The sequence below is a fragment of the Ciconia boyciana genome, chromosome 7 (assembly GCF_034638445.1).
Source record: "Ciconia boyciana chromosome 7, ASM3463844v1, whole genome shotgun sequence".
Taxonomy (NCBI): Eukaryota; Metazoa; Chordata; class Aves; order Ciconiiformes; family Ciconiidae; genus Ciconia; species Ciconia boyciana.
In genome coordinates this window covers 24,774,350-24,790,651 of record NC_132940.1, presented here as the reverse complement: position 1 = coordinate 24,790,651, position 16,302 = coordinate 24,774,350, and the positions used below count along the sequence as shown (strand labels likewise).

At 39.3% G+C, this 16,302-nt stretch overlaps 1 protein-coding gene across 1 annotated transcript; it reads left to right on the top strand.

The window, feature by feature from the left end:
- The first annotated feature begins 5,752 nt into the window (after positions 1-5,752).
- On the top strand, positions 5,753-16,302 carry HENMT1 (HEN methyltransferase 1). The gene is made up of 7 exons (XM_072867491.1): positions 5,753-5,847; positions 7,236-7,367; positions 8,935-9,047; positions 10,150-10,284; positions 10,685-10,867; positions 12,514-12,691; positions 14,607-16,302. Exons 2-7 carry the CDS (start codon positions 7,251-7,253, stop codon positions 15,015-15,017), a joined length of 1,137 nt encoding a protein of 378 aa, XP_072723592.1. The 5' UTR covers positions 5,753-5,847; positions 7,236-7,250; the 3' UTR covers positions 15,018-16,302.

Below are 16,302 nucleotides of genomic sequence, written 5' to 3'. Positions count from 1 at the left end.
CGCGGGCGAGCGCGGCGGCGCAAGGCGGGGGCGGGAGAGAAGGGGAAGAGGCTGGGGCGCCCCCTCCCCCCGGGGTCGGCCCCTTCCCGCGGCCCGGCCGCGTGGTTCCTCCGCCTCCTCCTCCTTCTCCTGTTAGCCGGCCGCTTCAGGGAGCCGGGGGGGGCGAGAGCCACCCCGCCGCCAGCTCGCCCCTTTCGCTTCTGAGCCGCCGAGAGTCGCCTTGTCCCTGGCCCGAGGCTCACCTCGGCCTCAGGGCTGCCTCGAGCCGGGCGGCGCCTGACGACCAGGCCGCGGGCCCTCCGGGCGGGGAGGTCCCGCCGCGGAAAGCGAGGGGACCCTGCGGTGTGCCGGGGGACAGCTGCTGCCACCGTAACACGAGATACTAAGCCAGCGACTTAGCAGACTTGGAAGTTGCGCCCATCGGTCATCCTTGTCGTTGGCAGTGAGGCCGGGGCACAGCAGGAGCAGGGGAGTGAGCGCTGGCCGCCTGCTTCTGCCTCCGCATGAGCGGAGAAGCTGAGAAATAAGGACAGAGTTGTTTAGCATGCAGGAACCTCGGGTGAAGAAGCGTGTATTGATGGCTGTACGGCCAGGATACATTAAAGCCTGTTCACTTGAAACTAATGCTGGTTATGAGGTCCACTCATCCGGCCGGCACCTGGCAATGGCTGAGCGGCTTCTGAGAATCTTGTCATACACAAGGAAATAATAACTATATCCTGCTGCTGAATTCAAGCTGAACACCTCTTTCTGAAATTACACTACACACAGACGTGGAACAATCAGAATTAGGTTAATGCATTTGAAAACAAACAGCTGGATTTATGAAAGTTTCTACATTTAAATGCTAACAGGAAACAGAGAAAAGATAAAATCCTCCAGTTTTGCCTGAAATATGTCTGATAGATGAATTGAACTTGAATTTCCACGTTACATTTAACTCATTAGTCAAAGGTTTCCAGCAGGTTTTGAATTACATGCTTTTTTGCAAAAGCAAAAAACCTAGTTACGTACTTTGGTGTCAAGCTTTAACCTGAAATACAAAAGGGAGACTGAATGCACAATTCAGAACAATTGCCAAGAGATTCTAAACATCAAATGACTGCAAAAAAATAACTGAAAGTCCACCAAAATGACTGCAGACTGGGCATAGTGGGACAAAATACATTGTTATATGCACAGAGGAGGGCTCCACATTGCTCAGTGCGTCAGGAAACAGGTGCAGAGAGAAGTTGGTATGGAAGCATCCATGGAAATAGCATCTCTACATATGTGCTATTTAAAACTACTTTAGATTTTGAATTTAAAAACGAGGAGATAAATACTGCTGGAAGTAACATTAGAATATCTTCACTCTTCATGACACATTGAAAGCCTGAGAAACAGTAATTCATCTTTGTTACTCTGGCCCTTTAACGTGCCTTAGAGCTCGTACTATAGCAGAAAAGCATTCTTATCAGGGCCCTGACAGTTAACAGTTTCTCTGAGCTGCCTGTTCTGCTATCTAGGCTCTTCGCTCCCCTTTTCCAGGAATAACTTCACCAGCCTCCTTTTAGCCTCCTCTTCCCATCTTGGATGATTTCCAAAGACGTTCACAAAACCTTTATTACTTATCGCAGGACTCTACCGTCTTGATGCTGTAAATATCCATTTAACAATCTCACATGAAATTAAAGAACTAATCACAAAATTAATTCTAAGAAAGTGTCCTTATAGCAGTGAAGTAATCTTGCTCTGGAGACAGTTAGCTAGAGTAGTAACTTGGAAGCTGAGTGGTTTTGTTGTTGTTTATGGTACCCTTGACTCTTCGAGCACTTCCTTAATTTGTCTTGTATAATCACTTCAAATATTACCCAAGTTGTGTTTTCATGCATTTATCTTTTCCTGTTGGAATATTTAGCCAATATGTTCCAAAAGCTCAGTGTTTTTCCTCTGTATAAGATAGCATTTTTGTACTTATGCAGTCCCTCTTTGGTGGCAATGCTGAAACCTTTGATATAGCTGCAACCTATAAATTCATTTGCTCCAAATTAGATTTCCTTCCCTCAAGCATCCCAGCTGGTCTTTATACAGAATAGAGCCAAAGGGGGAAAAAAAAAAAATCAACCAGGAGGTGATTTTCACTTACATACAGATCACAGTACACTGATCTGTGCATAAGAGCCTAGCCTCACTTCTCATTCACACAGATTAATTCTGAATTTTCTCAAACAGGCCTAATCTGTTAGTTGAAGCTGAGGAGAAAGATACTAGTACTTGGTTACTAAACATCCTCTGAATCTGGTTTGAAAAGAATGATTGTTAACCCTTGGATTATAGATTAAGCAGTATTACTGCATGTATTTTCCTGACAAATATCAGCGTGGACTAGTGTCTTCTGGCAGTAGTGCTCCATTAGATTTCTTTTGCTATCACATTTAATTATATGCACTGCAACTTTAAAGGGAAAGTACAGGAATTGCATACAGTTGTCTTTCTCATCCCAGTTACTGAAGGATAAAATAAGTTTCAGCGGTTTAGGATTTCTTGATTCATGACTTTATACTGTGAGATACTTTTATTTCATTATAGTCATATAATTTGTTGCTCTCTGTATAGTACAAAAGTAACATGCTTCTCTAAAAGTCACCTGCTTAATTTATGGGCATATTGAGCTGAATACAACTTGAATATTCAGTTTGAAATTACAGATGGTAATGTGAAAATTACCTTTGAACTGAAGTTTCTGAGGAACCTCATGGACTTAGACCTCCTTCGAGCAGGGGGTTGCACTAGATAACCTCTAAAGGTCCCTTCCAACATAAATTATTCTAGGATTCCTTGAGACTGTCAAGTAGATGTACCACTGCATAAGGAAAAAAACCTGAAAACTTTAGACAGACTAAATCAAAGGATTTTTTTTTTTTCAGGGAGAGAATAATACAAAAAATTTGTTTGATGTAATGGGGAACAATCAGAAGAATTTTTCAAAACTTTTTTCTAGCAAGAAAAAGATCAAACACCCTGGAGTCAAAGCAGATTGTCCAGCTGAAACCTGCTAATAGCGTTCTCCATCTCTTTCATGCTGCCACTCTTCAAAAGATTGGATCTCCAATACAATTTCACTGCCTAATATGGAACAATCAAAAAAGATATTTCTGTGATTATATTGTTTGATAATGGAAAATGAAATGTCTGATAATTCTGAAGGTTTCACTTAGTGGTACATTTTGGGGTGAAGCCTCAGACTATTAGGAAATTGTGTGAATTCACAATGTGTTACAAATTTACTTTTACTGTATACTATAACTTTACTACTGTTCTTCCCTGTACTTCTTTTGTTCTTAAGTATGTCATACTGAATTATGAGTAGAATTTTACAGGATACCAGGATCTATAGCATTTTAAGCCAGGAAGTGAAAGACTTCATGGTTTAACCCCAGCCAGCAACTAAGCACCACACAGCTGCTCACTCATTCCCCCCCGGTGGGATGGGGGAGGGAATCAGAAGAGTAAAAATTAGAAAACTCATGGGTTGAGATGAGTACAGTTTAATAGGTAAAGCAAAAGCCACACATGCAAGCAAAGCAAAGCAAGGAATTAATTCACTATTTCTCATCGGCAGGCAGGTGTTCAGCCATCTCCAGGAAAGCAGGGCTCCATCACACATAACAGTTACTTAGGAAGACAAACACCATCACTCTGAACACCTTCCACCCCCCACTTCCTTCTTCTTCCCCCAGCTTTATATGCTGAGCATGACATCATATGGTCAGTCAGGGTCAGCTGTCCCAGCTGTGTCCCCTCCCAGCTTCTTGTGCACCCCTGGCCTACTCACTGGTGGGGTGATATAAAAAGCAGAAGAGGCCTTGACTCTGTGTAAGCACTGCTCAGCAATAACAAAAACATCCCTGTGTTATCAACACTGTTTTCAGCACAAATCCAAAACACAGCCCCATACTAGCTACTAGGAAGAAAATTAACTCTACCCCAGCCAAAACCAGCACAACTTCTATTAATAAACTTTACAATATCTCTCTGGGGTCAAAAAATATTATGCATGGTTTATAGATTGTCTATAATCAATATAGATTTGATGATTGTCTACAGTCTGAGACATAAGTACTAAATGGTAGTTCAAGGTTAACTAATGACTCAACAGCCAAAAAGAGCAACTGAATTATAAAACAAAGAGCCTCCAACCTATCTTTTTTTTTTCTTGCACAAGGTATTCATACCCTTATTTCAATTACAGTGTCTTTGTTTTTCTGTCTTTGCTTTAAATCTTGTTGGGGAAAAAATCCTAGAAAAGTAATTGACCAGATGTTATATATACTTTAAAATAAATTTCCTATGTAAGTAAAGATTGGTAATATTACAACACTTACTTAAAACCTGTTTGCAATCCAAACTCCAATTGAAATAGCAACTTTCAGGCTGCCTTACTTGCATACACTGTTGTTAGCACTTCACTGTTATAATGGTAGAAAAACAATTGTAAAATTGTACAGAAAGCTCCCTATTTCTACTACTCAAAAACCTAAATGAATATAAGGAAAAGCTAATGGTTATTGTATTCCAAAACCTGAAAAACACAGAAGCTCAAACAGAACAGAATTGAACCATTCCAATAACTTGAAATTTCTGAAAAAATGTCTGGATTGCCAGTTTGCAAGCACACTTACATACATTTCCTAGCTATGGAGTAAACAACATAGCTAACCTGCTGTTAACTAGGTATGCTCTGTCTAGGCCACATCCTGCAAAACGTACAATGTTAGCCAAGACTCAAGTTTAAGCCATAACAGGCAGATAATCAGCATATAAATTTCCAGTATTTTCTGAAAACTAAAACAAAAAGCATTGAGTTATGGTCTAGTTTCATTAACAAATCTCAACCCTTACTGCCACTAGAATCCTCCTTTTAGGTCACAGACATACAATATACACTACCCTTTTTATATAGCAGCCCCACCCTGTGATTAGCAAAATGGTTGACATGTGAACAGAAAAAGTAGCAGGAAATTTGGAGCCGTTTTCCTTTCTGCTTTCACTGTGCATCTAAACAGCTGCTTGCTCTTTGAGAGACAAATCCTGCCCCAAAGTGGAAAATACTTAATGAAATCCTGCAAAAGACATCAATTCTCTTTTTTTGTGTCTCTACCTCACTCACTCTGGTAGAGCTCTTTCACTGCATGTCACTACCAGTGCAATAGCGTAAGCTTCCCCTATGGAGAATAACAAACATGTCTGCAGACACAGGAGCTGTACCGAGTCACACAGAACCTAAAAGAAGTAGCACAAGGAGTAGTGGGATTTTTGTTTTTTAGTGTAAAAATTAGGGACACCCTCCCGCTGATCCCCTTTTAATTACACAGAGGGAGGCTGGCACAGGCGGAGATAAATACAACAGGTGGACCTTTGGATGCTCATGTGATGCTAATCTATCGTCTTGCATTAAAGAGGATTAGAGGATATCCCCCTACGTTAAAAGATGTAAACAAATGTTTTGGTGTGCGGCCGTGGGGAGCCGCACCCGGGGTCGGAGGGAACCCCTCCGGGAGGCCTCCTGCTGCTGAGTGGCAGTTTCCCGGCGCTGACGCCGAAGCGTCGAGGCTTTCCGCTCGAAGGGGCAGATTTGACTCAGGAATCCGTACACACGCGTACAGGCCTGGCGGAGAGGAGAGCGAAAGGCGGCCCCGTTTCCTCAGGCGCCCCGGCGAAGGCCTGCCCCGCACTAGGAAGGACGCGGGGCCGGGCCGGCCGCTCACAGCTCCCGCCTGAGGCGGCGCCGCGCGCGCTTCCCGCCGCGACGGGCGCTGGCGGCGCTGCACGCCAGGGGAGGTGGTTGCTCGCGCGAGGCGGGAGGTCAGCGTTAGGGAGAGAAGATGGAGGGAGAAACCTCGGGGAGAGGGCAGGGGGATGGCTGGGTCGGGCGGCCAGCAGGGGCGTGAGGAAATGGCTGTCGAGGGGCTGGGGGCAGCCAGCGCCGCTCCGCCGTACCCCTCCCGGGCCCTGCGGAGAGCGAGGAGCAGCCCCTGGGAGAGACCTGGTGCCGGTAGAGGGCCGGGGCCGGGCTGGCGCTGCGGGGCTGAGGTGGCTCTGGCCGGGGAGGCGAGGGCTGAGGCAGCCGCGGGCTGCCCGGTACCAAGCCTGGGGAGCGGCTGGGGCGCAGCCTGCGGGTCAGGAGCGTGTGGGGATGAGGAGGCGGGTGCCTGGGGGCTTGCTCCTCAGCCGGTTACTGGTGAGGGGAGTCCAGCAGGTTCTCTTTGCTCCTGAGGAGGCAAATGACTGGCCTGAACACTGAGCCTGTTTCCTGGTTTTGTACACATATATAAAAAATTAAATATTTTTATTTATAAAAGACCTTATGGTGTGGTCAAGTTGCCAGCAGGCTCGGCCCAGCTGCTTTGGTTGTGTTGGACCTGGTATCCGTTAGACCTGTGAGTGAGCCCTGGGCTGCAGCTGCCGTCTGGGAGGATGGCTCTAGAAAGCCATGTGCGCACAGGACGACGTTCACTTACGTGACTCCTGTGGAGTTCATTCATTAGGGCCTTATTTTGTTAAATATTTGTGTGCTAAAATGTAGTTTTTAATAGAAGGTGAGAGAGTTGGAAATGCACTAATGGTTATGACTCTAATACCATGTTGAATTATGTTAGATTACCTATAAAATGCAGGCACTAATAACAAGGTTTAGCTCATAGTAAATCTAAAGCTAAGGCGTAGCAGAACCTTTCCTCTTGCACAACACAGTAATTATTCAGATATTTCCTACTAGTTGTTACATTGTAGAAATTGTATTGAGCCACAGGTACACAAATCTAGATATAAAATCATCTGAATTGTAAGATGAAAAAAATGCTAGGTGAGAGACAAGAAACCAGGCACCTGAGAGAGAAATTACTTATCTTTCTGCACTTGCCAGAAAAGCTAAGGAAGATTAAATATGTTGCAGTTGTGTAAACACTATGTAGGTGTGCTGGATGGAGAGTGATAAATTATGAAACTTGCATTTTTATGATTGTATACGATTTATCATTGTTTATAAAAAGGTTATTTACATCATTATATGTGGAGGGAGCAGCTAGTGCCTAATTTCACTAATTCCTATGTTTTTGTAATTCTCTGAATAGAGCTGGGATCAGGTCTACCCCTGCTTAATTGTGAATTGAACACCACTGAAAACAGCAAACTCTGTAATTTGATGTGTTACAAAGTACTTCAGAAAATAAAAGTTAACTTTTTTATTTTAGCATTAGCAAAATATTATGGATAAGAACTTTCAAGAAGAACAATTTACAGGAATTATTAAATTTACACCTCCTTTGTACAAACAACGCTACCAGTTCATTAAAGATTTAGTGGGGAAATATAAGCCTAAGAAGGTTGGTATGTTTTGTCTTTTTATGTTATAAATTTGAAAAAAAGTTAAAATTAGGTATCTCAGGAAGACGAGAAATGCCTAGATAACCTGCTGACCTTATTACCAAATGACAGCAGTGGAGGAGCTGTTGTTAAAGCTGAATTGCCTTAACAGACACTTGGTAATAATGTTTTGTTTTTCAGGGTTGCATATAAATAATGTTAATTGATGGGAAGAGGGGAAAATCTAAACAAGAAAAATGGAGAGTAGGTGGCTTTCTGGTTTTAGTGCTGAGGATTTTGGTTCAAGCTGCTTTCATCATAGTTTGGTTTTGCTTTCTAGAGCTGTTAGTTCCATCTACGGTATCAGGGTTACCTCGTCATTCACATGGGTGTTCTCAGATGACAAGTGACATTAAGACTGTGGGATTATGCAAGGCTAACTCTCCTCCACTTTCTTAAGGTCTTGTCAGCCCCTCCTGTTCTGCCCCCCCCCCCCCCCCCCAATATACCAGGGCTTTTGTTTCAATACTTATCTTGAAAAGTTAAATAATTTAAGTAATGTTGTGTAGTGTTTGCTCTTTTCTAGTATGTCCTCCCTCCCAGCACCTCCTTCCAAAATGTAAAAAGTTGAGAAATACCTCTGTCTTCAGTGTTTAACTCTGAAACTGATGTTAATGTCTTAGGGAGCGTGCAAGAAATTGATGGGAAATGCACCTGTAGTGCAGTCACGTAATCATACTTCTAGCAGCTAATAAAAATCTAATTCAGTCTATGAGGTCATGGCACTATGATCTGCTTTTAAATAGAACGTATTCAGGAGTATTGCATCTGTATTTAAAGGTTTGAATTTTCTGATTTAGGATGTGAAATGGGGGTGGGGTGTGTGTAAACTTTCTGTTTCCCCACGGGGTAGATGTAAGCTGAGTAGAAACAATTCAGGATTTTCACACTGAGTACTGAACAGTGTTCTTCAACCTTGACTTAGCTTGCAAAAGAACACTGGGGTTTGGTTTGCGTACTTAACTACCTCTTAAGCTTACAGGAAAGAATATCTATTATATATTTGACTTTGTGGCCTGAATATCCCCAGCTTTCCCCAATTAAACATTAGACTGAGCCTATAAACTTGTTTTATGCAGATCCTTTGCTGCTAACCTGGCTGCTGATGAGCCTATTCTCAGTGTTTTGGATGGACAGTAGGCCAGTGAAGAGCAGTGGTGAATGTGAAAATTGCTACAGCTTTAATACTTAAAAATCTTACCTTACAGTTATTTGAGGGAATATGCCTTCATGTGGAAGACATTCTCCCTCAAGTCAGATGTTCTACATGTACTTGTTTATAGGTGTAATAAAAAAAGGTTAATACATTTAAAACATCTTGTAGGATCTTCGTATACATTTCTTAAAAAGAATTTTCAAATCCATGTCTGTCCTACTTGCAGCTATAAATTTTAGTTGTGAGTGTGAAATGCTTTATTTTATTGCTAAAATGTTATTTTGACATAAATATGGAATTTTTATTTTATGAAAGTCTCAAATTACTTGGAATATGCAGCATTTATACATTGTTGAATATCTAATTTACAGGTGGCAGATTTAGGATGTGCTGACTGTACGCTTCTCTGGATGCTGAAATTCTGCAGTTGCATTGAAGTGTTAGCTGGGCTAGATATCTGTGCAAGTGTAATGAAAGAGAAAATGTAAGCTCTTGCATTGTGTTAGTTTAAGGTTTGTATTTGGCTTGACCTAGTGGCATGTTACATAATTTCTTGTCAAGAATTTCAAAATGAAGGTAAATGCAGAAATACCAACTTGGCAAATGAAGAGCTACCCATTGTTGTTATTTAGTTACGTTGCACCTGTGTCTGGGGACTACTGGGCTGTAGATGCCTATAGCATCACCTAATATAGCAAACGTCCAAGTCATGGAATGGCCCTGAAGGTGTGTACATCTGAGAAATACACAGTTTGTAAAGGTACTAACACATTGTATTAGTAGTATCTGTTAATGCTTATACATGACATTACTGTGGTATGCAAGTCTGATCTTTTTGAAACGTGCATGTGACTCTTAGCCACCGTGGTGGGGATTTTATTCTTGTTAATCCTTTCAAAATGGGAAGGTTAGCTCAGTGTTTTATGTCTGGCTTAGAAAGCTCTAAAATGTGAAGTCTGTGATCTTTGAAGCATGGGTCAGACTGGTGAGGAACACCAAAGTTTTTCTTTTGAAAGCTGATTAATATGGTTTCAATGAATATGTAGGATCTAGATGCTGACGTTATCACTTGCTCTTTCTCAAGAATGAAGAAGGGTAGCCTTTTATTATAGTTAAGGTTTATGGTGTGTTTTGTCTGATGCAGTATTTGAGAATGAGATTTGCACATATATTTTAGTTCTCAATCTATTTTATTTAGGAAAAAAAGATGAATATGCTTGCCTAATAACTTCTCCAAAAACCCTGTAAAGTGTGTCTAAGCCAGCCTTACTATGTGTTTAGAGTTGAGCTACTATCAGAATTTACAAGCAGCTTTGCAAGTGGCTTGAGAGTATAGTGGAAATTTTTGTAAACATGAAGGACAACTGCTGGATTAACTCCTCTGCTCTTTCTGTCCTATTGTAGATAGTCTTAAAAAGTGTTTGTATTAGAAGTTGGTTTTTTTTTTTTTTAATCCCTGTAAAATAGTTACCCTTTTTGAGATTTACAAGGTATCTATGTAGGGTGTTAGCTAGTTCAGTTACATGCACAATTTATCGTGTCCTAAGGTCCTTTCTATGACACGTGTGTTTTTAATACTTTTGTAGGCATAGGTTGTCTCCTCTTCCTGGTGATTATTTGCAACCAGCTGAAAGATCCCTAACTGTTACCTTGCATCATGGTTCAGTTGCCCATAAAGATCCTTGCATGCTTGGTTTTGACTTGGTGACGTGTATTGAACTGTGAGTATTAGGCCAACATACTACATTTTTCTAAGTTCATTAGGGTTCAGTTTGGAATTTTGTCCATACTCTAAACAGACTTGGTCAAACCTTTCAAGCAGAAGAGCAGCAGAATGTGGCATCTTCTAACTTGTGCTTAAATTAACCATACTGAGAAACTCAAGTGGTGCTAACTTCTGGTGGAAAAAGGATATTGATGAAAACTACAAAATGCAAGAGGAGATTTTCTCAGACAAAAACCTCTAAGCTGCCACTCAGCCACAGTGCCAGTGCTAATATTGCAGAGCTAGGCTTAAAATTACAAGGTACAGATACAGGTTTGGGGGTTTTTTTGACTGATTAAGAAGGTTGAAATATAGTAGAGTGTTTTGAAAGACATACATAAACTTACCCTTTACAGAATAGAGCACCTGGACCAATCAGAACTGAAGAAGTTTCCTGCAGTGGTGTTTGGTTTCATGGCTCCAAGCATAGTTGTGATCAGTACTCCGAATTCTGAATTTAACCCTTTGCTTCCAGGAGTGACATTATTCAGGCACCCAGACCACAAATTTGAATGGAACCGAGAACAGTTTCAAAGCTGGTAAGTTTACTGAACATCGTATGCAGACGCCTTCTAGTGTTCAGTAATGTGAGAAAGGAATAGCTATACATTTTCAAAATAGTTTATGTGGTTTGGTGTCAGTGGAGTTTCACACCTACTGATTTGGTGAAACATTTCTTTGCTGTTGTAAATAGTTAAGCGTGCTCTGTGGGTTTTTGCATTTTATGATGGTTGTTAAGTTGGCTTGCTTTTACTGTAACTGCTCTGCAAAAAATATTTAAAACTTTTACTTTCCTTTTTATATATCTTTATTACAATTAATGCATTTGAAGTGTAAGGTATTAATTAACCTTTTCACATAATAATAGCCTGCTATAGAAACGCTTCATAAAAACCTAAGAAGTGTGCTCACCGTGTATGGTGTGTAATCAAACCACTCAATTATTCCAGACCTTTCTGTAAGAGTATGCAAGCGGATTTATCAAATAATCACAGTAGCAGAGCATGTTGAATAAAGTTAAGGATAGTTTAGTGGATCATGGCACAATGAAAGATTTTATGCAAAACATGTATACATGACAGAGGGTTGCATGAGGTGTATCTTACTCTGATATCAGTAGATGTAATAAAAACAAAGAGGGAGTGGGATATATATCCTGTGATAACATTTAACTGTCAGGCAGTTGTGGAAGAAAATATATGGTACAGTAAAGGATGCCATACCTCAATAGCCAACTCTTGGACAGAAATTATATCTTGGAAAATTTGCCCCTTAAATTAGGTTGTTTCTGCCATAGACTTTGAAGTATGGAGTGATTTTTGAGTATATAGTTTTGCAAAGCTTGAAGCATACATTTTTCCCCAGGTAACAATACTAAAATACTGCATTATTAGATAAAGGATGAATAACTTAGAGACCATTTATATGACCTAAAGTAAATTTAGATTCTGCTTTTGCATACATGTGAATTAAAAATATTGATATAACTGAAGGAGTGATATTTTTTGAGCTGCAGACATCAGAAAGTCTTTACGTTTGTGTTGTGAAATATAAGTATTGCAATATTCTCTAAAATACATGAGATATTAATCTAGTTTACTAATTTTCATGGACAATGATGCAGGTAGGTAGTGCCATTTTAGTTCCTTGCCCCATCGCTTTTTTCACACTGGCTGATGCACAGTACTACAAGACTGGTTTTTGTTTAGGTGTCATGTACCTTGTTGTAACCTTGATTTAGGTAGACTTTATATATTTACAACAAACCTCACTTTTTTTTTTTTCCTATTAACTGGTCTCTTGTGGGTTTGGGGTGTGTATGTTTTTTATAGGTTCTTCTCAAATAATTTTGTTCTCTAAAATTGGTAGGTTTTAGCTCACTTTCAATGCATTTAAGGCAGTGAGTAAGCAACTGTGAACATGCATATTCTATGCAGGTATTTTAGAAATAACAGTAATGTTTGGTTGCCTAAATTACCAATACTGCATGATTCAGGCTACAGTAGGCATATGATTACAGCTCTGATACAGCAAGTTTTGACAGTGCTTATCTTCAGGCATGTGAATAGTATTAGATAAATTATGCTCAAGCATTCACAGGCTCAGGGTCTTGCTTCTGTTAGAGGATGCATCTTTAGCACATTAAAAGCTGACTAGTATGATCAGAATAATTTGTCTTTCTTAGGGCTCTAGAGACTGCTAGACGCTATGATTACTCAGTGGAATTTACTGGCGTAGGGCATCCACCAACAGGAATGGAGAATGTTGGGTTTTGTACCCAAATAGGAGTGTTTGTTAGAAAATATCCTCAAACCAGTGAATCTGCTCAGTCTGAGAAACCCACTGAAGCAGTTTACAAAACGGTAAGTATTATTTTCTTCCTTTAGGAGGATGAATAAAGAGTAAAATTTTCTGACCTGCCTGTGAAGGTGTTCTTACTGTGGTGTGCTATTGCTATCCAGTCTTAGCTCTGATGGTTGACACACACCATCAGATCAAAAGAGTCTAAGTACATGATTTGTGTTTCTAATTGGATAAAGGCCTTTAACTTTTAGGTTATTTGCTAAATAGCAATATGGATAATAATTCTTATTTTAACATACTGTTATTCTTAGAATGAAAATTCTCCTTTCTGCCAGGTATACTGTGACACTATTTTTATAATTGTTCCTCTAATAATTTTTTTCATCATGTGGTTGTTGGCACTGACACAGATTTTTTTCCCAGATATGTAAAAAAAAGTATAAAAAAGCATTTCTAACAGAGTGTATGTTTTGCAGAACTGCATAGTCTTGTCAAATATATTATCAGAAGGAAGGCATTTCCCAGAAGTTGGATTGACAGGACCTGTTTTGTGTGGTTTGCCTTACTCAGTAGCATTTGATGTTACACCCTAATTTCAGTCTTTTCAGGTAGCCAGTTCTGGTTTTTGCAGAGGCCTAGGATATTGCCAAGTACCCTGTTCTCCAGTGGCGCACATCAAACCTTTTTGGTTTTTAGCACTAAATGGCTTTCACTTTAGATAACATCAGGTAATATTTTTGTAAAGTACTCTGCTGTATGTTGCAGTGTGTCACACTGACAAAGCCTAGTGCATCTGAGTGCCATGTGGTATAAATCAAAGGACTTTTTTTTTCCAGAGATAACATGAAGTAATAATGCAAAAAGACAAATGTATTGGGGGTTTTTTTTCAGTTATGAGGCCTTAAATTATTTGTTTTAGTGAACATATTCTAATATTTCACTTCTTTGTTTAAAGATACGTATGTATCTTCAAGTGACATGTGACCTGAAGTGAAATGTAAAGTGACATTATGGGAATGTCTTTTGTAGTTTCCAAGCTATAAAGACATTCTATACATTTGAAATTTCACCTGTCATCTACTGCCCTTAACAGAATCATGAAGTGCTCTTTAATGCTCAGCAAACTTGGAAATATGTCTAGGTGACTGACATGTACTAGAAATTGCTTTCATTATCTTCTGTTACATGGTCATTATGGAGGGAGTTTTGACATCAGTATCCTTTGAGTTTAAACAAGAGAGTTATATCTCATGTTTCTTATCAAATTAGTTTTTATTATGTAACTAATTTATGGGAATAAATCAACATTTCAAGATGTAATCAGAAAGTAAGAAGAAATAGTTATAGACTGTGGAACTTCAGTGGTAGTGTGTTGATATAAAGCACTTCCTAGTAAACTAGCGGCAATGAGATTGCCTAGTTTCCTTCTTTTCCTTGGAGGTATAGCTCAATGTAGAACACACTACAAGTTCACAGATTTTGATGTCACAATTTATTTTTTAGCATTCTCTGCATGTGTGAGCATATTTAGTGTTTTACTCTGAAAACAGAATGAAATATGTAGCTGCAGTCCCAGCTTCCAGATGATAGTTCAGAAGTAGTTTAGAATCTATGTAGCTGTGGAACTGTCACCAGAGCCTTATGATGAGTAATGTAGAATGTAAGAGAATTATTAAAAAGAATTAAAGAATTGCAGGGCCTCACCTTGCCTGATCTACAAGTGTAGCTTGCAGATATAAGCCTGATTTTTTTGAAGTTCCGTTAACTTACCTAGTTGCCATTGTAGTTGTAATACATAAAATCAAGTCATATTGTCTAGTTTTTCTGTTATCTGAAAATGTTTAAAGTAATAAGCAAAACAGGATTGAATAAAAAATTATGTTCACATTTTAGAAGCTCTTTTTGACAAGCAAATGTTAAAATCTGAGCCTATGATAATTATAAATATTTTATGTGTTCTTATGTGTTGTAAAGGTCTTCAAAGCAGTGTATCCAAGTCTTAAAGATGAGAAGTACCTACAGAATGCAGTGGTCAGTGAAGTTATTTTCATAGCACAAATCATTAAGCGAAGTCTGCTGGACCATTTAATGTCAGAACATGAGGAGTATAATGATGATCCTACTGAGAGAAAATCCAAATTCCAACCTTCAATGAACTGTTTTTCAGAAGATCTTGGAAATTGGGTTGTTGAAAAAAGCATGGAACCATTTGTCAATGGAAATGTGGTTTATATACCTCTTAAAACAATCTTTTCTTTTCCCAAAGTGAATCGACTTTGTGGTACCTTTGAGAAGTTATGCAAGCTTGTTGCTGGCAAGGTCGCACTGAGCAGTGATGGTTCTGCTGTGATGTTCAATACTGAACATGAAAATGAAGAGAATTAGATCACACATTTCTCATACAAAGTTCAGTTAAAGTAATCAAAGTATTTTTTTAGTAGCTGTCAAATGGTGTGTTCTGTGTGCTAACTAGAACCACAAAATCTTTGATAAACCTTCCAGTATTTATCAGCACCTTTCTCATTTAGTGAAGATGAGTGCTTCTGACAAATATCGCAGTAACTCATAGGGTTTTGAAGTAGAGTATCAGGAACTAAAAGGAAAAAATTAATTCCTGTGAAGAAAATTTTTAGGTATTTCTGTTTGTTTTCTATTACCATATTGTAGCTATCATGACTAGATTCTTTTTGGTCATCTTTTGTTAGCTCCAAGGATAGTTGATGATAACACAGAACTATGTGGTTGTGCTGAATAATGAGTCAAACATAGGTTTAGGGCAAGTGTTTTCTTAATAGAATAAAATTTATAGATGCCTTCTTCAAGATGAGCACATACTCAGCCTTCGTGAAAATAAAATTTATCGTTCCAGATAAACTGGAATATGCCACAAGCATTGATAGCTCAGTAAATTCAATACTGGGGAAGAGTGCCATGATGTTGGATGTAAGGTGGGAAAAAAAAAAAAAAAAAGGGTAGATTTAGCCCTATTGTTTTATCCACTTTCTTGATAACTGCTGCTTGGGAAAGAACTTGCATCCTGTAACTTTCCAGAAGCTGAATTTAATTAATTTGAAACTGGTATCTTTGACTATTCTGTTTTTGAAAAAACAAACAAACAAATCTGTCATTGTGAATGCTAAACTGGCCTTGGTATATCTGAAGAAAAAATTCTGTGTTTTCATGTGCAGCTGTTGTCCAAAAAGTCTTGATGACACATTCAGCAGAAATGAAAAGGAGAGGTGTTATAGATAGTAGAGCTTACTGGCTTGGCCAGGATGACTTCTTAAGTAGAGCTGAATTGTATGTGTAAAGGCACAGTAAGCAAATGTTAGACAACGGACTTATGAGGACAGAAATTTTGAAGGATGCTCAGGATTGGTTTGTTCATACAGGATGAATGAAGCAACACAGTGCAGTTCTTTTTTTAAGTTTATTCGCATGCCCAAATTTTTTTAACCAATAATTTTAATATCTCAACTGAGTATTTCTTGTGATTAAAGAGATGGTTAATTAAAAGGCCTCATTCTGTGTATGTTTCACAATATCATTGGCGCTTTGAATGAGCTAGCACTACCAGAACTGATTTCATGTTTGTGAAACATGAAACTTTCACAACTTTCTGAAAATAAAAAATTCTGTGTAAGGACTGACTGTTTCTTAAAGAAGATGG